The 24,021-nt window shown below is 38.9% G+C and overlaps 2 protein-coding genes across 3 annotated transcripts in view; one reads left to right on the forward strand and one right to left on the reverse strand.

The window, feature by feature from the left end:
- The window catches only part of LOC118421294 (LIM homeobox transcription factor 1-beta-like), a 55,190-nt gene extending 33,425 nt beyond the window's left edge, over positions 1–21,765 (forward strand). Inside the window, exons 4-9 of one of the 2 annotated variants that reach the window (XM_035828528.1) lie at positions 8,189–8,409; positions 12,441–12,571; positions 13,028–13,105; positions 14,512–14,626; positions 18,737–18,970; positions 19,623–21,765. In XM_035828528.1, coding sequence (XP_035684421.1) covers positions 8,189–8,409; positions 12,441–12,571; positions 13,028–13,105; positions 14,512–14,626; positions 18,737–18,970; positions 19,623–19,825 — 982 coding nt within the window. In that variant the 3' untranslated portion in view covers positions 19,826–21,765. Of the gene's footprint in view, positions 1–8,188; positions 8,410–12,440; positions 12,572–12,620; positions 12,752–13,027; positions 13,106–14,511; positions 14,627–18,736; positions 18,971–19,622 lie in introns of both variants that reach the window. The other variant, XM_035828527.1, reaches the window with a different exon arrangement.
- The window catches only part of LOC118421291 (protein zer-1 homolog), a 75,022-nt gene that overhangs the window by 19,508 nt on the left and 31,493 nt on the right, over positions 1–24,021 (reverse strand). The window lies entirely within an intron of this gene.

A 24,021-nucleotide genomic window follows, 5' to 3' on the forward strand; every position in this document is an offset into this window, starting at 1 on the left:
AGGGTTACCCCTTATCAACAGGCAGGAATAACTAAACCATTTCAAGGTATTCCTGCTAATACCGACCAGATTGTGTTGGCTGAGTGCTAGAGCCTTAAAACAAGGGTACATACATAACCCAGTCGACTGTTTTACAGTTGCAAGGACCTCCCTCCATTCACTAACTACAAATCAAACTATAAAAAAAAACTGACAAATATAGATCAGGACTTTCTCCAACTGGGAAGATGACAAAGTTAATTACAGCACTAGTGGTGGAATGTTGAATACTCTGTGGAAATCTGCTGACCATTATGTGAACAAGTACATGTAAGAGTATTCTATTATGTTATCAACACAACTTGCATCTTTTTTTCTCTGGTACTAGTAATATAACTAACAAATTGAACATTCTAATCTTCAATAAGAAGAATACAAATCGGAGATAAGGCAGATTTACTCAATTAGATTCTCATGTATAGTATTACAGATAATTAGTACAAGAAAATATAACTAGAGTTCCACGACCCCATACCTTCTCCAAATAATTCTACCCTTTACAATTGCTGTATCAATTGTTTTTGTCATTAATTATGCAAATAAGCTGTCATTTGCATAAATTCTATTACTTAATCATCTCCTCCACTGAATAATAGACGTAAACAATCTATGTTAAAAATATTTTCGTTGCATTTTCTTATGATTTATGCAAATGAGAGCATCATTTGCATAATGAATGTTAAACGATGTTCACCTGTACATATCCTCCAAATGCTACCAGTAAGAAGTTCCTGCCATTAACCACAATGACATTATAGCATTTTCTCATTGATTATGCAAATTATGTCTTTATTTTGCATAATACTATTCTAAATCAATATTCTTCTCTTTCTCAGTTACAAATGTCACATGTTGTAATGGTCCTATAATGGAACTGAGCGTGTTAAGATGATTTCCTAATTAATTATGCAAATTAGATTCGGATTTGCATAATTGATATACAATCATATGAAGAACCTCTTAAGCTATCTACCTATAAAAAATCATGACAATCCGGCACCCCCTTCTTGAGTTATTCCCTTTCAAAGTCTGACACTAAACCTGCCCTGCAGTTCCAAAAGAAGCCGCTAGGGTGCCCAAACCTACATGTATACCACTTACATGTATACTCTCGGCATCAAGAGCTGTCTACCACTAAAAAATCATAGCCGCAGCATGTCCAGAACTTGAGATATCAAAACCCGAAGTTATGCTGTAACAGGCTGCTAGGGGGCCCAAAATCTAATCATTTTTAGGTCTCATCAAGACCTACCCACATAACGAATATCAACACAATCCATCTAGGTGTTCTCGAGTTATGCTGGTCTTCTACATACATACATACATACATACATACATACAAACATACAAACGCTACCCAAAACATCTTGGCGAACTCAAGGTAATCAATATAATATAATATATTCTACTGACCAACCAAAGCATTGGGGCCTGCTATATGGGGATGGCTATATACATGTAGGTCAGAAATGAAAGAGATGAAACACACAATATCAAACTATTCAAGACAAATTAATCTTTTTAGCTTTTATCGTTCTCTAACATTGATGTACATGTTTTGTGTATCATTACATTGTGTGACTGTGACTTGAGTCTCCTTAGGGGGATTTTGTGATTCCTACAGTGGCCACACTCTCAGCAATATCAGACTCTATCAATTCTAAATATGTCAAGAGATTCGTTCATGTATGTCACTGCACTGTGATCTTAATATGCACTTAGAATCATTTAGAAAACAATAAGGCTGCACATTGTCATAGCCATGGATGACACACTTTTGTGTGCAGCAATGTCAATGTGCAGAAGACTGAAAATGTTCTACTGCAGCTGTATGACAGCTTTCCATCAGTTTCTGTTTCATAATTTCAGGGAAATCTATTCTGCAAAATCTCTGGACTCAAGTGTAAAACTGCAAAACAATATTCCTTTCATGAGACAACCGTCAGGCGAGTTGTCAAAGATGGTTTATAACACAATCTTTGCAATTTGTCTTGAGACGTTTTCCAATCATTAGAATACACTCTGGTATTCCCACCAAAGAAATGAAGTGTGTCTGTTGATCTTGGTCTTAATTTTCTTTAAGTGGTGCTACCAGAAATGTAACATGCATTGGCATAATACCGGTAGTAAGACTTATACCGGTAGATTAAAAATACTGGAACTTAAAGAGATCTACACATGCAACAATAGTTATTTCTGAGCTGTGCACACTTCAGACATCTAAGTGTCCAATACATCATTTACAAAGCATCGATAACATTTGCATTCGAAGACAACAAGGCCAAAAGTTTTCAGTATCTTTTTCGGGGTAGGCAGCTCGTCGTGGGACGAACACACTGTCACATTCATTGCCAAATTTATAGATCATAATTACACATGCTCACGGCACAAGACGAACATGATTCAACAACAATCTTGAATTTCTGTTGGTGACCTACAACTCATGTAAAAGTGTGAAGAACCGTTGCATAATAGCCCGGATCTACGACTGAATGGGCAAAATTGAACGTACGCAGCCATTTTCCCGCCATTTTTATATCTACGCTAGCAGTGAAGTGTTACGTCATAGCGGTTGTGACGGACAGAAGTTAAATGAAAATTCTTGACAGTATACGTCCGTTTTCTCATGACATTTTGTATGCTCATGCAGGTTTATGTTTTATGCATTTACTGACAGAAAAGGAAGGAACATCAGAGGATGTATAAATGTACATAGCGGCAGTTATTGTGCCGTGTTTCTTCCTACCGGTATTTTTTACCCCCTCCCAACCACGCGCCCGTTCGCCGTGTAATTCCGCGGCGTGTTACAATTACAATATTACGCTTTTAGCAGGACAAGAGTGGCAGAAAGTTACACAGAAGAAGTGGCAAGGGTAACCTATAACAGCAACATGTAACTGGAGAAAATGATGCGTTGACAATTTGTCAAATCAGTATGGCTAGAGAAATCGTCGTAAACGTACCGGTATTATGATAATAGATGTTAGGCATAAATTGTTTTCATGAAATAAGTTTAACGAAATAGCATTGGGATGTGATGCACTGAGTGTGAGAGCACAGTCAGCCCGCTGATATGCTCCAATAACCAGGCCACAAAACTATTTTACAGTAAGACTATACAACCTTAATTTGTTGATCTGTTCTTTTAATCAATGAAAGATTTCCAAACAATATGGGAGGGGTACATCGAAAACGTATCTGGACCCACCTCATGAAAAGTATTCAGCATACTGTGCAGGCAATTGTGCAGCTAAAAGCTTCTCAGCTGTAAATATTTGTTTAAAAAGAAGATAATGGAGAGGATCAACCAAATTGAATTTAGAAAGAAGAAGTCAAATTTGTGTGGCCTAAACCACAAATTCCTCTGATGAAAGGTAGTTTTACCAAAACTTCCAATTGTCCGGCAATAAATAAGGTCCTCTCAGAATCTATCCCTCTAAAGGTCATAAGAAAATGTCAACCTTACCTACAGATGACTTCTGCAAATAATGGAGGGGCCCTGTGCCGTCTCAGTTTGTTTAGAATTTTGAATGCCAACAGAAATACTATAGGTTAGGGCTAGGTACCGGTACGGTCTTTCTTATTGTACCGGTCTGCGATAACCGGACCTGGACCAGATGTTGGACCTACAAATGTACTGGAAAATTAATAGATTACATGATCAGGAATTCACGCATTTTGGGGCTTACCGGTCGAAGAAAATAACAAGTGCGAAGCAGAGTCTATAGTCATTTCTACAAAGTTTTGCAGTTATTCGTACAGAGGCAGTTAGTCTTGCAGGATTTTAGAACACCAGTAGGAGTCAAATACTCCACAAAACAGCGAAATGGACCATTGTTTTGATGTTTCAAATATACTTGATGTATTGTCAGGACCCTATATCATGACAAACATTGCTATATACGACACCATTTGTTGGGGTGCACATCTTTCTGTTTTACCTGAGATGTTATTGGTGATTGTTAACAAATATTCTACTAAATACCATTTTTTATGGAATGTGGTCTTTAACACTCATCCTTTTTAGTTGTACCAGAATTTGATACAAACAGAGTCCATGATACTGATTCAGCCTCACTTCCTCATGGAACAACGTGTAAAAATGACTTGGGGAGTAACTGTGTAGGTTGTTTTTGGAAGGTTCTTGACATTGTAAACCGGTCAAATTCTGTCTTTATGCTGTCATTGTCCCAATATCTATGAATGTTGAATACAAAATACAAAGTGTATTTGATACAAGTCAGTGCTCCTAATCCCAAGTGTTTTCTCTCTATCATGCCATCTTGACATCTTAGTAACCTTAGAATGATGAAAAGAAAAAGCAAGGACAGCATATGGAAATATGAAAACACTCTCATCACAAAACTTATGGCTCTACCTAGAATCCAGAAAATTTGGCAATAAGTACATAGTTTATATATCATCTGGAGGTGATTCATTGCCTTCTCCATGTTGGTATTAGTGTGTAACAAATACTGGTGCCCATGTATCTACTGAATGTTAATGATATCACACACCTTCACTGTGTACAACTCTTCTGGGAATTAATATGCAGCCTGTTACGACTCACATGGGGACATGAATGATTGGTTTGGGTTGCAATCAATGCAAGAACATAATATTTCCTGAACATGACATATGAGTCAATATTATCTGTGTATACAGTGAGTGGCTTATTTGGGGTGCACTCCATGACAGCGGAAGAGAAACATTTGCATACAAGTCATATTGACTATCTCTTCAGGATTAGTTCAAGTATCGGAGCATATAAAGCCATATGGAACCTGCATGCAGATCACTTGGCAAACAGCTTTTGGGGGAAACAGAGCTTTTTCATTATTGCTTGACCAGGTCTATGGATGTTTCCAGTATAACAGAAATACCGCAGTGACTGTGGTCTGAACTGTTCTCTCACACTATCACTGTCTCACTCACAATTCTAACGTTCATTTGTATGTGATTGCAATGGATTGCTAACTGCAAGTGGCATTGTGCAGGATGAACACAGATTCTGAAGATACTTTTAGTCTTAAAAGAATCAATTATGTGGATGGTAAGCGGTCTCAAACACTGTTAAGATAACAGCTGACAATATGGCAACTTTAATAGTCAGTTTTAAGAGGTTGCTTTACTTGCAATGTTACAATTAGTTTATTTTTCAGTCAATACAGCAACTTATTTTCTTCAGTTTTTAACAGAGATGCACAGCCAGAAAACTTTTGTGGACCAAGTTGACTGAAGAAAGATTACGCTAAAATTAATGTTCAGCCTTTCATTCCTTAAAAAATCTTACTAATGCTTGCTTCAGTTGAGTGCCACATAGCTTTCCCCAGCTCCAACCACATTGCCTGGGTGCCATCCTTTGTAGTAACGCTTGCTCAATGTTTTCACTTGCTATAACCGCGCAATCAAAGCTGTGGCTAGCAGGTAAAAAGATTGAGCCAGTGGTTACTACAAAGGATGCACAAAGGATAACACACAGGCTACAAGCCACAATGATAGCTCCCCAGAAATTCTGTACCCGCATGATTATATATACTTAAAACCCAGCTTAAAATTAAAATCATGCATTTTTTTTTACTTTTATCATATAAGTTACAGTGTACATGTAAAGTACTGGACAATGATTAATCCATGTATATGCAATGTTACATGATCTTTCACTTAAAAACAGACCTTGCAGTAATGTTATATTTCAATCGTTATCATTATAATAATCATGATGTTGATAGTAAAGATTGATCTTATTAAAAATATGTAGTGTCTTCAAGTTGACTTTTATCTACTTTCTTTAAAGAATTGTACATGTCATGATAAGAATTTCACATAGCAGGCATAGATGTTCCATGAGCATTTAAGTTCTACATGAACCTTGCTATATGTTGCTATATTCATGATGAAGTTAGATTTTGGTTGTAAAAAGTAAATTTGCTTTGAACTTGAACACAATATTCAGCCTTCAGCTGTGAGCTGTGCTATCCCTTTCAATAAACTGAACTATCATCTGGTCTATGAAAGTTAAGCAGTATATTGTTCAGTGTGAAAAACATAAATGATACAAAATATACACAAGATACTATTAGAAAACAAATAGTTACTAAACATGACCACCTGATACATGAACAGGGAAATATGTACCTATTTTAAAGAATAGGTTTAATGTGTACCATGGGCCTGTATAGGAACTTGCATAATAGCCCTTCTGTGCAATTAAGCGGTTCCCCATGTACCATACCTGCCGCAATAGATCGTTCATCTTCCTCTTGAATGGTCAGTAGTACTCAGCACTAAATTATAGGCATGTCCATAATTCTGTTTCTAAATATACAGTAACAAGTATTTCCTGCTTTGTCATCACAAATATACACCAGGGTGTACTGCAGTGTTTTGTTTGCAGTACAACACAGTTATAGTTTTACAGGATTCAGTCTTGTAATAATTTTTTTTCTTTTACCAGTCCCACCTACTAATTACTTTCGAAGCAAATCTCCTGTGAAGAAATAGAACAGACAGCTTTGCCTCTGGATGCTAATGTGTGTGGATTTTCAATATTTCACATTTACATCCAATTTTTCCATTCCAGATTAGTGCCACCACAGCAAATGAAAGTATAATGCCAACCAATTGAGTAGAAAGAGTTAATATTTGGCTCAATAGGGCCATAATGGGATAACGATTATTAGCACTCCTGTCTGTCCCATGGGAGGGCTGCAAATGCTCAAGCGTAAAATTGCCTACTTTGAGTTGAAATAAACATGCAGGTGGGTGATTACACATTTAGTAACACTTCTGTGTTCCCTCAACCGGGGGAAGCAGAGGGTAGTCAGGGGAGGCAGGGATGATTACTGGGGTACCTGTGCTGTAATCTCAGCACAAAGACTATATTATGTATGATTATCATTTCATAATTGTCACTGAGTACCATATCATGTCTTTCTTAATATGTTCACCAGTAATTACATTATGGACTTTAAACCAGATGATACACTTTTAACTGTCTCATGACAAATAGATGTGATCCACTTTCAGTTGAAACCTGTCCACTGGGGTTTATGTTTTTGTTGAAAAGAGCTTGTGTGAAATTATCACCATAATAATACTATCAACCAAACTGGGAAGGGTTGTGGACTACCACAGGTCAAGGCAAAATATGCTGTCTAATAAAAAATTACAGCTTAACGTTATACTAAAAGGTTATCTAATGCCAGCATCAAACATTAATCCATTGTATCATCAGATTCTGTTATGCACAATGTACATGTACATAACAATTGTGAAGACTAATAAATAGATATCAAATAAAACCTCAACTTTGCAAAAGTTTTTTTTTTTTTTACTTTGTGCAGTCCCATGGCATGCATGCATGTCATTCATCATTTCATGACATGCAGCAAGAAAACAAAACTTTTACTAGTACATGAACAAAAATCCAATTGAAAATAATATAATCCTGTGGTACTTACAATGTGTAACCTTCAAGCAGAAGTAAGGATCAGAAATCCTGTGTTTTATGTGTATTTTTTCAAAGTTTCATCACCATTCTGGCAGTGTATCTTTTTAACTCTTGGCCTCCCTATATTAAAAGTCAACATTTTTAACTGCTATGGGAAAACTCTCGTTACTTTATAGAAATCATCTGTAAGTCAGTAACATATGCTACAAGGTTAGATGAATGTCATTTTATAGGATTGAATAACTGCACAACAGACAACGTCTTACACTATGTGCTGATATCTAAGTTAAAGGAAAAAAGAAGACAGCCCTGCGCCTTGAACAGTTATTCTGTTTTTACTTGCGAAAGATGGAACAGATAATAGCAAGATGGTTTACTTATTTGTATTGTTGCTAATGATCCTGACTGGGGCTTCCAGTAGGAGGTTATCAAGATAACTATTGTCTTAAAAATGATGACTCAACCATGATGATGATGTTTTCGATACTGAATAAACTGTGACAATGGTGTTTGGTTTGGTGTTCAAGCACTACCAACTGACAAGTCTAACTGGTCTGGACTTTTTAGCCTTGTGGTAATTGAATCTCGGGAGCCAGAAGACAGGTCTACTTGCCTCATGTGTTTCAAAACACCACCTCAAACAGCAGGCAGTGAACAACCAATTTATTCACATTACACATTTTTCTTGATCTTCAGATTATTTGGGACCAAGTGCACAGGCTGTCTGCAGTCCATTCCTTCTACAGAGTTTGTGATGAGAGCCATGGGTAACATCTACCACCTCAGATGTTTCCAATGTGTGGTCTGTCAGCAAAGGTTACAGAAAGGGGACGAGTTCATCATGAAAAATTCACAGTTATACTGCAAGCCTGACTATGAAAAGGAAGTTCAGCTGGCAGTTCCAAAAATGAGTCCAGGTACGTTAATCTTTTATGTTTTGAGTTGAGCATGCATGAAGTAAAAAATTTGATGTAACCTTTTTACATATTTTTATTTTAACACACGCATTACAAAGCAAGTCAACAGTCTAAAAATAAGTAATATATTTACATGTGTTACTAGTACTGATTTGAAGAAATTATTATACATTTTTGAAACACTGATCAAGTTCATGAAAAATTTTGCTAATGAAGAGACTATCCTCAAGATGGTAAAAAGGTGTTTTTTTGCAGCCACTGCCTACTAGTAGACAAGATGGTACAACGGGAGGTGCCCTAACATGGCATGCTTTTTTACGCGCTTGAACTCATGGCACTCCATCACTAGTTGCCTGAGAGTGGTAAAGTTTTGACGAATGAATTTTTGACACATTCATCTGACATGGAAATTCATATGGTTCATGAACCCTTCGCGCTGCGTGTTACAAGTGGCAAACACTGTGAGATGTTTTCATGTAATACGTACCTTCCAATTTTGTGCTACGCTGGACAGTGTGCCGTAACTTGGTGCGCGCATGCGCTTTTCAAATTTCAGATCTAGAAGTTAGTGATGAATTTAAGTATGCAGAAACAAGAATCTTATTTTTTAATCATTATCATATTTTAGCTTTCTTTTGGCAGTAAACACGTGACTGTATGTACTTCTCATCTCATGTAAGCAGCACTGTATCTAGCACAATCCAGCTGATGCTTTCATTACAAAAAAAGACACTCCCAACATCGACAAAACTCTAATTATCGATAGATATCTTTGACATCTCTCTATAAAGTTTCATTTTCATAGATATTACGAATCAGTTGTTAGAGTTTAATAAATCCTTGGAACACTCTGTAGTCACCTTCATAGCCACACCCCCACCTCCATGGCCAAACAATGGTGGCCATGTTTATGTAGTGTCCTTATGGTCTGTTTTCTACTCAACAAACATTTGAAGACCTACAATGTACATTTTGTATATTCATAGTGTTTTATGGAGCTTTACTTCTTTTGTGTAAGGTAGTTGTGTGGCTGCTTGGTAGAGTTCGGATAGTGACATCATACAGTTACTAACATTGTTAAAATATATGATAAAGTATATTTTGAATCCAAATAACAGCTGTGTGCAGCACAGTATCTAGCACAATCCTAATCAGCATAGTCAGTGGCAACAAACATGGGCAGTGTCAGTGGCAACTAAGGCATAATAACAAAAATCTGTGCCAACTCAGTGCAGGTCACGTGAACTTTCAGTGCTGGTACCCACTCCTAGCAGGATGGCTATAGAGCACAGTCTTGCAGATGTAACTCACATTGCAGCATTCCCACCACCATTGTTTGTGGCCGTGAAGATGGCAGACGAGTGAATGCTCCAAAGATTTATAACTATTTAATGAATGATTCTCACTGCCTAGAAAAATGAAACTTTACAGAGAAATGTCGAATATATTTTGAGCTGATATTTCTCAATAAATTGACAGAGATTTTGTGATGTTGGCGTTTTTTTCATAATTATTTTGTTAGTTGGGCCACCGCATTCAGTGCATTCAGCCCATTTTCCATTAAAACATGACCTGGATTGTGCTAGATTCAGCCCTCACATGAGATGAGAAGTACACACAATCACAATTTTACTGTCAAAAGAAAGCTAAAATATCATAGAATTAGATTCTTATTTCTTATTCACTTTAATCATTATATTTCAATCCATATTTCAACCCATACATGGATTGAAATATATTGTCTTTTTTTCATGTCTCTTCTATATCTTCTCCTCTTCCTTCTGTCAAATCTTCAAATGGATTCAACTTTAAATTTTCATTTTTGGGCCAAATGAGCTGAAATTTGGCATGAAGGTAGAGATAGCAAATCCCCCAAGACGTTTTTCCCCCATTTCGTTGATAGAGGCCTTAACATTTACTTTATTATGGGTTTTTGGTAATTTTTAGCCCAAAAATATATATATCTTGGGCCCCTGTGCTCTGGTATGATAACGTAATGACCCGGAATTGTACATTTTTGGCTCCTATGCCCCTGTATTAAAACCAAATTATCTGAAACTTGGTGTGAATGTGTGTCCGTGTGTATCAATTCTGGCACACATTACTTTAAAATTGTTGAATTTCGGGATTTTTTGCCACTTTTTTGCCATGTTAGACTAAAAACTTTTGTCTAGTATGCCTTTGTCTTAAAACCAATGACCTGAAAGTTGGTATGAGGGTGCATACAGGATTCCATTCACACTTTTGTTGTACATCACTTCAGGCCCCTTTGCACTGAGAGCGAGAATGAGCCAGAATGCCATCAGGCTCCCCCAAAAGGCCTGAATGACTACTGATGAGTTCATTTTCTAATTTGTCCAAAATCCAGTCCACTGAATTTTCCAGGTCCATTTTTCTCAGACTGGTCGAAAAAGAAAAAAACAAACACTTTGTGCCAGTACGATGTACTGGACCAGGTACCCATTGCAAGCCAAGGCAATGAGTGGGTCCTGCCTGAGTTTGATGCTGGTGGGGAAATGTTACCATCCACAAAAACAGTTGTGATGCTCATCCCCAAACAAGTAAACACCACGCCTGGGGTTATTTTTCAAAAGGACAATAAACATGCTTTTCAATGATGTGAGACAGTGCTAGTGAGAAATGAGAAATGGTTGAGGCACTTTTTGGTCACTGCTAACACAAAAAAACATACTGTATCATTAATGGATCAATGGATTAATAACAATTTGCAATGATGTCTCTCAGAAATGCAAATATTATTGATTGATTAACAATGGAAATATGATAAATCAAAATCATGTTTCTAAAGGTCTCATTGATGAGTTTCTTCTTTCCATAGACTTGTATGTTATAATTCGTATTTTTCATGGGCGCGTTCATAATGACGCTACGTAAAATTTCAGCAGATTTTTCATTCTATGTTGAGCACATTTACCCTATATCGTGGGAAAAAATTGTCAACGTAAACTATACGTAGGAACTTTTTTTATAGCAATTACAAACGACGATTAGTCAATCCCCACAAAAGGCACTTTTTTTCGCTTTGAGTGTACAACCGCACCACTCAGAACCCGGGGCTGTGTACCTCCGACCTAGCGCGCGGCTGCAAAACTTTACCTGCTAATATCTTCAGTTACAAACAAGCTTTCACCAATCTAACTTTTGAGATCAGTTCCGCTGGCTAAAAGGGAATTTCTCACCGCTAAAAACACGCGTCCATGCAGCCGTTTATTTTTTGGCTCGGATCTATTTTAGGGTGTCCACTCGCGGAGTAATACATCAATGAGACCTAAACAATGTTAGGTTCATATCACACAAAGTCATCCACATCTTCATGACTATGGGATATGGTAAAATGGAGATGTCAGAGTGGCTTAGGAAAAAAGAAAAAGGGACAATTCCAAGTCCTTTGTGATAGAACAAGCTGACTCCACATCAACAACTGGGCCTATATCATATAAATGATTACAGAGAGTCTTTCAAAATAGATTACACAATGTATGACAAAGAATCATGCACATAACTTTGAGAAGGAACTTTGACAAGGAGCATATTCCAGTCAAGAGATGGCAAAAAACATACATCAACCCATGGGTTTGACAAGCTCTACCACTATAAGTACAATCATGTATGTAACGTTACATGTTTGTTTTTCTGGAGGATTGTCATGACAAACCTGAAGGTCTGCAAACAAACAAGGAAATCAGCTTACTGTAACAAAAAGTCGTAAAATCTTGGAAGAAGGAAGAACAATGCTGCAAGACAAGCCATCTCAGTTTTCAATATTCGTTTCATGAGACAGTATAGGTGTACAGGTAGGTGTGACGATGGGGGCAAATCTGCCACATCAATCCAACATAAACGAGCAATCCAGAAGTATCAGAAAAATTCAAATTAGATACTGGAAAATTTGAGCAGGTCTCCATTGGCTCTGTTTCATCACTCAGCCGTGTAGGCATTTTTGCAAAATGTAGAAACTGTCAAGTCCCATGGGCAACCTCAATAAGCACATCCTGTTTTTCGTGCCACAGGTAGTAGTGAGGAAGATGAAAATACCACAGAAAATCGGCCCCGACCAAAGAGGCCACGTACAATTCTGACAACACAACAGAGACGAGCCTTCAAGGCATCGTTTGAAGTCTCCCCAAAACCATGCAGAAAGGTAAGAAGTTTACAGTTCAATGAAGAACATGACTTTTCCTGTGCCACAGGTAGTAGTGAGGAAGACGAAAATACCACAGAAAATCGGCCCCGACCAAAGAGGCCACGTACAATTCTGACAACACAACAGAGAAGAGAATTCAAGGCATTGTTTGAAGTCTCCCCAAAACCATGCAGAAAGGTAAGAAACAAATACACACAACACGTGGTCTAAATTCCAATCAAGACATGCATGTCAAGACTCTGCTGCAATCCTCTCACCAATATTAAATCTTTTCGACATCTTAACGATAATGTTCAATTCACAGAGTTCCATGTGACATAAACACATGCTGATGTTACCCTTTGTAATTTTGATGAATAAGTGTGAAGTTCTGACAGAATGGACATTGTGGTTGTGTTATTTGCCAGCGTGGGCTGGTCATAAGTGTTATGTGTTATGTGTGAACTGCTGCAGGTAAGAGAGACGCTGGCAGCTGAGACTGGGCTGAGTGTGAGGGTGGTGCAGGTGTGGTTCCAGAACCAAAGAGCCAAGGTCAGTAGGAAAAAACTTTTAGTTTTATATTATAATAAGGCCACACCAATTTTATTTGTTGTTTCTCGGATTTCCCAACCTTATTTTTTCCGTTTTGAAAAAACAAACAAAAACTTTTCAAATTGATGGCCACACCTCGTGTTAAAAAATTTCACTGCCTCTCCTTTCGTAAGTGCCAGATAATCTGTATCACCCCCGTCTCTGTTCAGCATTTTGTTTTTTTCCATAATGTCATTTGCCAACACAAATGAACTCAGTAGATAATGGTCATTCATTTGGTGGTTATAGGAATAAGCCATGAATCATGTATACACTGAAGAAAACCCTGTATTAATATACATTGTACCACACACACACACACACACACACACACACACACACATTTTTCCCTCACGGAAACTTTATTATATGATAAACCCCCATGCATAGCCTTGGGGCCCAGAATGGGTAGCCGCTGAGGTAGCCCAGCACACTAGCCTACCCCACTTTTTCCAGAAAGCCGTCTAAGGCAATGATAATACGTAGAATGTGTCATGTAAAACAAATTCTGGCTGTAGATGGCACGTGCATTTTTTTAGGAAACAAGATTATGCCTTTGATCCAGAAGAATGCGACAGTGGTTGTTGAATATTTGATCTGTGTGTATACCTTTTTGTTGGAAGAAGGTTTAGCATTGTTCTATAGTCTTCTTACATGTACCTGCTGACCTATCAGTCATAGTGCTGTGCTGGCAGCTGAAAACTCTCAATTTCAAAATGGCACCCGACCAAAATAGTACCCCAGTTAGACTGTTAAACAGAATTTGCCAACCAGCCAACCATTTGCTCAATTCCTCAACTGGAGATTATAGGAGGACAGTGAAAGAAAGCTGAATATTGTACAGTTGCAGTTCCCACAGAAGAAACATGTTGTCCCCTCAGACTCTAACTGCTTGAACAACATAAATGTATGAACAAATTGTCCTACCATGCATTATATGTCTGAAAGGATGTCAAGCTGGACCATTTGGGGCACTAACAGTTTCAGTTGTACTTGATAAGAGTGAAGACAGATAAGGAACAATTACAGGAAGTACCATTGTCTTGATGGCCTTTGTAGCTGGTCATACTCACCAGTCCATAGTGATAAACACAATCATCACTCTTCTCATTGAATGCTCACTTTCTATGCTACTGTTCCAAAGCCAAAGCCTCTCATCTGGTATGTCCCAAGTATACCTACATTTTTGTACATGTTGTATGTCCATAAGTCTTCTCTAAGCCACCAGGTAGATGTTGATACACCTGTCCTGAAGCATCCAGTGTATAACATATAACATAATACATATAACATATAACAAACATAGCATTGTGTTCTCTACACAAAAAATGAAAAATCTCTCTTTCCTCCATTATTTGTCATGACAGATGAAGAAACTTGCCCGACGAAACCAGGAGGCATCGCAGGGGGGCAATGGGGAGGGGAAGAGCAGGGTGCCATCCAGACAGCAGAGGAGGCGGAAAGATGACGATGAGAGTTCCAGTAAGTTTGAAAACTGTTTCTACCTTACTGGCGTACCATACCTTATTCTTCATGACTTTGTCATGACTATTTTATCCACTGAGCACAGTGTTTGATAAAACATCACTTGGCAGTTCAGAATTTAACGCTAGTTCACCTTTATTCATGGGTAACCTTTATACGTTGCATTTAACACCAACTTGTATTTTGGGATATCAAGTCGACTGACGGAGGTCTCAAACTGCATTATATTGAAAAAAAGGCAAGTCGAAACCACTTTCCATCAACATGATATCCCTAAATATCCTGTTTTTAGGTACAACGAATGAAGGTGAACTAGCGTTACATGTATGTCCTGATGGATCAACAGGAATGACTAGGGGTGGGGACAGGTACATCAAACTGGTATAAAACCACTTTTTTTCTTTTGGGGCCGGTCCCCAACAAAACGGAACTGAAAAAATAATTGGACCTAATTTTGGACCGGTTAGAAAATTAACACACTATATCAGCAGGTGTTCTCACGTTTTGGAGCTTACTGGAAAAGAATGAGTCAGTTGAGTTAGAGAAAACTAAAGTAGAGTTTCTACAGTCAAATGTGAAAAGGCAGTTAACCTTGTTTACAATGTACATGAAGATAGTATTTTAAAATGCTAGTGGGAGTTGGATACTCCACATCATCATCATCCAGGCGTGCTGGTTGCACGGATGGCCATGACTCTCTTCCTCCATCCTTCCCTATCCTCCATAGCCTTGGGCAGTTCTTCAGTCGAGCAACCGGTATACTCCACATAACAGATTGATTTATAGGGAAATGGACCATTGTATTGAATATTGCCCATTGACAAGTTTTCATCTGATCCTCTGGACCTGAGCCAGACCTGTACCTGGATTTTCTGCTCTGGTACACAACTCTAATGATGACTGAATACCATCAACAGTTACTGTTACATTAGAAAAGCAACTTTGCATACGGCCTGGGTATGACAGTCTATTACTGCTCAAACCAAAATGAATTTGCAGTCGAGAAAAGCCGCGCTATGCACACAACCCTCCTGTCCCAAATGAACCGGTTCTTCCCTCTCAAGGTCGTTCGGCTACACCAGCATGACAAACCCTGGGTTACACCAGACATTAAAGCTCTGATCCACCAACGCCAACGGGCTTTCTCAAGCGACCTGAGGGCCTGGAAACAACTTAGAAACAAGACCCAACGTGTGATCAAGGCAGCCAAAGAGGCACACTACAACTCTAAAGTTAAAAGACTCAAGAAGGAGGACGCTGCTCAATGGCACAAGGAAATAAAACACATGGCCAACATGACCCGTACCGAACCAGTCATCCACATTGATGGCATAGACCCCAGCAACAAACGTGGTGTAGCCAATGAGATCAGCACATCTCTTGCCTCAGTGATCCAGTCCCTACCACCATTAGACCCATCACTCCTGCCGTCCTACCTACCGTCACTCCCAGCACCATCAGTAGAACCATGGGAGGTTTACGACAGACTTTTGAAAGTGAAGACGAGAAAGGCCGCAGGGCCTGATGGGATCCCAGGGAAACTTATCAAAGAATTTGCATGTGAGCTGAGCGCGCCTCTGGCAGATATCCTGAACGCCTCCCTCCATCAGGGTACCGTACCTGAAGAGTGGAAACGCGCCGTTGTGGTACCAGTGCCTAAGACGAAACCTCCCTCGGTCAAAGAACTGCGACCTATCTCACTGACGTCTTTGTTAGGCAAAGTTGCCGAAAGCTTCATCAGTCAATGGGTATTGTCGGACATTAAATCTGAAATCGACCCCCAGCAATTCGGCTGCCTGAAGGGTCGATCCACCACCCATTGTCTGTTAGAACGACTTGTTCAAGGCCTCCGACCGACCTGGTACCCTGAGCTCCCTGGTGTCCACGGATTACAGTAAAGCCTTCGACCGTGTGAGTCACACCTTAGCTATTCGCCGTCTGATTGAGTTGGGATTAAGGCCATCTCTCGTCAAATGGATTTCAGATTTCCTCACGAACAGACAACAGTTGGTCCGTTACCACGGAGCCCTTTCTGAATCTGTTTCTGTAACCTGTGGTCTGCCGCAAGGAACAATTCTTGGCCCCATCATATTCATTGTTTATATAAACAGTGCAGCACGCCAAGCCCTATCCAAGAGATGGAAGTTTGTAGATGACTTGAACTTGCTGGAAATTAGAAACTCGTCATCACAACCTCCGAGTATCCAAAAGGACTTGACTGACCTAACCACATGGTCCCAGGAAAGCCAGATGGTGCTCCATCCGGGTAAATGTAAAGTTCTTCATGTCCAGTTCAGCATGAACCCACGCCCTGCTCCCCCGCTCAAGATCAATGACATTGCTCTAGTGGAAGTTGGAATCATGAGAATACTCGGTCTCTACCTACAGTCTGACCTCAGATGGAACGCGCACGTCGACCACACATACAGTAAGGCAAGCCAACGTCTGTTCTTTCTGCGCCGACTGAAACATTTCCACATTTCGAAAGAAGACCTTGTTGCTGTGTACACTTCCTACATTCGTCCAGTTACCGAGTACGCAGCCCCTGTTTGGCACCCTGGGTTAACCACACAGCAGAGTAACAAGATAGAACGTATCCAGCGCAGAGCGGTACGGATCATCATGGGACGCGACTACACCAGCTACCGAGATGCGTGTACACAGCTCGGCCTTCCATCTCTTCACTCCAGACGTTCAAATCTGACTCTTATGTTTGCACAATCACTCTTAGGGTCTGATCAATTCCGCCACTTCCTACCACCCACAAGAAAGAGCGTCAGTTGTCGACAAACCCGCTCTGCCAACAAACTAGACATTCCCAAGTGCAGAACTGAACGCTATAAGTCTAGTGCCATTCCGTACATGGTTCGTCTACTCAACTGTCGAAATGCACCCATGCCTTAATCCTGCTAGTATTGTATGCCTCTAATTTTCGTTTATGATATTCGCTGGTCGATATTATGTAAATATTTATATTCGCACCTAACTGATTTTACAAGTACTTCTATTTTAATGATTTGCCTTGTTGGGCATTGACCGAATGCGCTTATTTCATTGTGATATTGCAACTGCAAATCAGCCGTTGGGCTGCGAGTGTGGCGATATGTCTTTGTTCAATAAACCATTACTACTAATTGCACAAATACATCTACATCCAAATTTACATTACAGTTATCAACTGGGATTTTACCACGGTTAAGGCCATATAATGATATAAAAAAATAAATGTTGAGATTTTTGTGGTTGTTTTTATCATGATGCTGACTGTTGAGTTTCTCTTCACTGTGGACATGCTTGTTATCTTTTGTATAATATAACTCCATTGGTTCAACTCCAAACTGAAAACTTACTGCAAACTCCCTACCCTATAGCAAAATTAAAACCCAGTGAACTTAAAGTTTACAGTATGTGGGGGTAATTGTTTATAGCATGTTTAAAGGGGCATTCCACTCCAGAAGGGGGTGGTGTTTTCCAATAGATAATGTGTCAATGAGTATACATAATCAGCTGGACTTTGTGGAATTCAAATTGCATGATGTGTGTTTTGTAAAACAATATGACACTCACTAAACCCATGCAGACCCTTCCCATGTATTCCCTATATGCATAGACACTTTGTTAATCGTGCATATATTCGGAATAATTGAGGATCGCTAAGCACACCGAGAAGGTAAATTGTTCATAAGATAGCAAAGAAAAAATAACAAGACGAGATTTCTTAGCGATCCTGAAATTAGTTTTGTAACCTTACCTAAAAGTTTTGCATTGTATTCAGCCATAGGATCAATCAGAGTGTATTTGGGGAGTTTAGTAGAAGACTGAATGCTTTTGAGGCACGTGGAGGAATTGGGTACTTTATCGTATAATATGAAGTAGTATGCATTTATTACTTCCTAACATATACAAATCGGAAAATAACACTTCCGTGTGGAGTGGAATGCCCCTTTAATGCTTAACATATAGGATTTTAAGTTGTTGGTGTAAAAATGAGCTTGATGCCTCTGCATCAAAGCTAGCCAAACAAACTTCATACAATTTCCTTCATCTGTGCCACAATGACAAAATGTTGAAGATGTTCCACACATATCTAACCTCTGTATTTTCCAGATTCTTCCATGGATGTTTTGTACACAGATGACATGATGTCGATGGGGGACAATAATGGACTCCCCCAAGGCCAGGGGCGGCCGGAGGGACACATCATGGAGAACTTCTCTCCAATGCAGCCCAACCTACCTCACCTCAACAATATAGTAGATGGACCCTACCCAGAACATCACATCAGACCTCCTGTATCCATGGTACCTCAGAACATGTACCCTACCCAGGGACTACCACCAGGTACAACACTGGCTAGCACATCATTACTATGGTACCTCTTTGTAAGATTAGATTTCTACATTTCATACCTTTAATGAAAGAAAGTACAGGTAGTCCGCATACAGTGGCTGAAGATATAAATCAAGGTAATGGAAAATAGTTAGGAAAGTGTAAACTCTAGGATACATCTTCTATTCAGAAAAGTCCAATTACTGAGTGCACATTCCAGAGTTCTTGTAGATGGGTATTCAAATCAAATTTGCAATCAAAATCTTACAGAGAAGGTCTTTAATAAGAAGACTATATTAACAACAGTTGGTAAAGTCAGTCTTAATATCTGAATCTAAAGGACCATGCAGTAACAGATGGACATGGGTATGTGTGATACTACTGTTCTTCAGCACCATGGACAGTGGTCTGATAGTCACAATGTGCAGAACATGCTGTATTGACATCTCCATCCCGCTCCCAATGTTTTTGCAATAGCAATGCACTCTTTTTTGTTAATGAATTCATCTGAAACATGGTTACTTTATGGGCGCACAGTAGGTTTATTTACAATATGTAACATTACCTACAGCTAGATTATCACTTGCATTGTTGTTGTTTATATGTGAGCATATATGTGCAGGTATTCTAACCAATAGTCTTACTTCTGCCTGTTTTTCCAAAGACACAGCGGATGATATGTTTCCAGAGATGATTGGTCAAGCTCCACCCACCACTGTGGACAACATAGACAATTGCATGGTGGGAAATGGGCATCATCCAGCCTCTCACATGCCCGCCAGCATGCCCCCCCACTCACAGCCTACACAACTGGGAAACCCTATAGACAAACTCTACTCCATGCAAAACTCTTACTTCAATGCATAGCAAACAGTTAGTCATCGGAACATGCACATCTGGAGGATGATGTATGATACCATGGACTAACACTGCCCCTTCTGTCCCTTCTATGTGTTTATAATACATGTACCGGTACATCCAAGAAATGTGCAATAGCAGAGTAAGGTCATGTGTATGCAGTCCAGTCTTCATGATGTGGATCAAATCCTTGTGTAATGTAGTCCATATTTGGTGGTAATATTTAGTGATTCAAAATTGTAAGTGTACCAGAAAGCTTGTCTGTCATATTGTTCATGTAAGTTTTGTTGTCCTGTAAAAAATTAATGTCTGTTTGTATGTATGTAGAGACTTGAAAATGTACAGCCTTGCATTTACACCCCAATTCTAATCATGAATGCATGCAATCAGTCAACTCATGTGCACATACAACATGTACTAATTACCAAGCACTTAGTAATTACACTTTTGGGTAGTACATGACAGATCAGTATTGTGAAATCAGTGTTAGCAAAGGACAAGGCTTTAGCACTTAACAGTGTAATTCACTTTTGCTCTAGCAAAGGTACATGCAGAAAATGGTTACTAATAGGAGAGATGGTTGTTGTATCACACAATCACACACAAAAACTTTTGACAAATGATCTACAATGTATGCCCACTTACTATGGAAAAGAAAGATCAACTTTGCATCTAAAATCATTGGCCACCATTCAACTGAATTGGTGATACACTGTAGGTGATGATTTGACTGTCCAATTATTGGGAAATACATACAGATCCACTGACCAAGTTTGTATATGTGAAAATGTGCATCACAAAGTTTCTTAGTTATTGTCCAATTGAGGGAATGGTAGCATTCCTGTGAGCTTTGGATCTTTTATCAATGGCAATGTGACCTCTGGCACAGTTTGTCCTGTTCAATATACCATCCAGCTTCTAGTTATTGTCCTGACTGCCTGTTCAAAGAACATCTTGTTTGAGGCTCTGATGGCACTGAAACTTGACACATCAGACATTGACTATTGTCTACAACTTCCTTCATGGTGCTCCAGTGACCAAGGGTGACTGTGAATAGTGTATGGTTATATACAGTTGAACTATGATAAAGGGTTAATGACCACCCTGAGGTGTATATCACTATATGGTGTCATAAGGCCTGGTCATTTGTTATAACCACCGAATAAATCCACTGAGTGAGCATTATTCTGTTTGGTCAATGTCCTTCTTCTGATTGAATCCGGTGACAGATGATTAAGAACCGGTGTTAAATGTGTTACATGAATTTCTATGTGTTACAGCATCATAACCAAGATGAAATAGGATCTTCTGAGATCATCACACTTTTAGCCCAATTTTCAAGAAAATTAAGATTTTTTTCTACACTGATAGTTTCCAAGCACAAGAGTAAGACACACCAAGTAAGTTACAAAATTAGTCATTTACTTTAAAAACTTAAAGGTTTCCTGTGAAGCTGACTTCTACCTACTCTTCTTTTAGATCTGGGATCTCAATATTAAGATGCCATCTGTAAAAACAAGTTTATGTGGTATTCTGTACTGTACTTGTGTTAGATCTTTGCATATGTTTCAGCTGTAGCAAAAATCCCATGTAGCTGAATGTAGACATCTCACAAATTTATTCAGCAGAAGTCAAGTGCTCCAAACACACAAGCTAGGACTACAACCACACACCTTACTGGACTACAGGCCACATAGGACTACAGCCAACCCTACATGTACATTTGGTGCATTTATTGGTAGCAGATAAAAGTTATGCCTGCCCAATAGTATTGGTGCATCTAGCTCTGTGATCATTTTACTGGCATTAGATCACAGCCTCAAAAGACAAGCGCTGGATGTGACATTATATTTGGGACGGATTTGTTACACGTCCATCTTTATTGTAAAAGTGGCAGATGTGATGTTACTTTGTATGTGAGATGAAATTGCTACATGTATTATGTATAATGATCCAGTGTGCTTTGTCTTCATTTTAGTCTACTTCGACATCTCTCCGTGGTTTGAAAGCTTGCTGCTTCTGCAGCCAGAGATACCAAGGGTAGTTTCTACAGAGTAACAGTAAAAAGTATCCATATGTAGTCAGAGTTTAGATACTAGGCACGTAAAAACAAAGCAATAAATAATTTTGTTTTTAAATGGTTTTATTAAAGTTTTTATATAATTTTTTGACATAAAATGTATACCTTGCTCCCCCTGTACCCTTGTGTTAAACCAAATGACATGAATTTGGTATAGGGTTCAGTTAGAGTGGCCACGACTTACAGCTCTTTCAAGAAACGTCTAAAAATATCAAAGCTGACATCTGACCCGATTTTATGATTTACGACTTGGCATGGATAACGACTATGAGAATTGTTATGTTTTTGATTTGTATGATAGACTTGTCTTTGTTATGTACATAAATGTATTGTATTGTGTGTAAACTCTGTGTATATGTGTACACAGGCCCTCCCTGGAAAGCAGTGCTCTAAAGCCACTGAGAGAGTTACCCTGGTTAAAGAATACAGAAATAAATGAATGACTAAACAGGGGTGCATTTAGATATTTATTCAAAGGATCCATGTATAATATTTGGCATCAACCATTTCAAAAGGATTTATTAGTGCATTTTTTTAAAATTTTCATTTAGAACCTCTAGGTCATTGACCCCACCACCTGGTATTGTCTCCCACTGTTTAATTAAGTGACCAGCCAATGAGCTAGCCTGATAACTAAAATGATCCGAAACTTGGTAATGTTACAGGGATGCCATGGACCTATGCCACGTGGGCTTTATTCACACTTTTGACACTCACTACTCAAAATGGTTTGTTTGGAGGTTTGGGGGTATATTTCATCGGAAAATGTGTAATCTGGAAGAGTCCATTCATGTACGGGGGACCCTTTTTTCAAATTCAGTTTTAGATCAATTTTGGATTGGGTTGATTATACAAAAGTCCATGTTTTGAGTGAATTTTTTTGGGACTGGTTCATTTATTAGTTTTACACGAGGTGTGCTGGAAGAGCCCAATTTTGAAGGGGGATTTTTATACTGCATAATTGATATCTATCAACATTCTTATCTCAGTTTAATACATATGTCATACGTTTGAGAGTCCTATCATTGAATGCAGTGAATTTAACTTTCCTCATTAATTTTGAAAACTAGCTCCTAATTTGATCGAATGATTGTTGCCATCTATGTCCAGGCAGCTGTACATAGATTGTGCCTTTGTTTACAAAATGTAGTTATCCTCAAGATATTTCTATACAAAAATGCCCCTGCAGTTCCAGAGCAAGCTTAAGCTGCAAGTGGGCCCACATTAACACCACCTCTTGATTGCATCACAAGCTGTCTGCCATCAAAAAATTAAGACAGTCACCATAATGTTGTCCAGGTCAAGTCAGATACAAAATACAGAAGTTGTTCTGAGTACCAAGGTCACACACCAAGGGGCCCATAGTTGACCTTGACTACTGGTGTGCAGTGAGTCACCTGGTCCAGAACAACCTACATTGTATATCGAACGTCATTGTGGTCCAGGTATGACCAAGGAGGTTAAACCTTTTTAACCTCCTTGGTATGACCTAAAGGTATGTATCAGCCTTTAGGTACAAGTTTGGCATACTCTAGAGTGATGAATGCCAAGAAGATGGATAATGAGGCAAACTGTTCATAAGACTTAGAAATATTGCAAAAGTACAGTTTTTGGTGATGCTTCATGGGTGAGCCTAACAGTATAGTGTGCTTTCATTTGTCAAGAATTCCCAGAATTGCACAAGTATGTCAGGAATTTATTTTCCACGCGTAAAGATAAGTCAACAACATCTGGGTGGATTGGTTTCATACTTGATGTTGGTAGGGTGTGACTAGGCTGGAAATGATTAGATTTCGGGTCCCCTAGCGGCTTCCCTTGGTACTGCACCGTGAACTTCCGGTTTTGCTATCTCATGTTCTATGGTCAGGATTTTTGGGTGTTACATGTAGATAGCTCTTGTGCTCAAGTGACATAAGTTTACGCCCCCTAGCAGTTCGTTTTGGGATAGCAGGGGCATTTTTGTCAAAACTTCTGAAGAGATAACTCAAGAAGGGAACAATGGATTTTCATGATTTTTGATTTGTAGGTACCTTAGACAATGTTGTTTAAGATGAATTATCATATAGCCAGGCGCCGCGGACCAATCAGAAGGCCCCGTTCCACGTTGGTTATGACGCTGTAACAC

Source organism: Branchiostoma floridae, chromosome 8 (genome assembly GCF_000003815.2).
Source record: "Branchiostoma floridae strain S238N-H82 chromosome 8, Bfl_VNyyK, whole genome shotgun sequence".
Classification (NCBI taxonomy): domain Eukaryota; kingdom Metazoa; phylum Chordata; class Leptocardii; order Amphioxiformes; family Branchiostomatidae; genus Branchiostoma; species Branchiostoma floridae.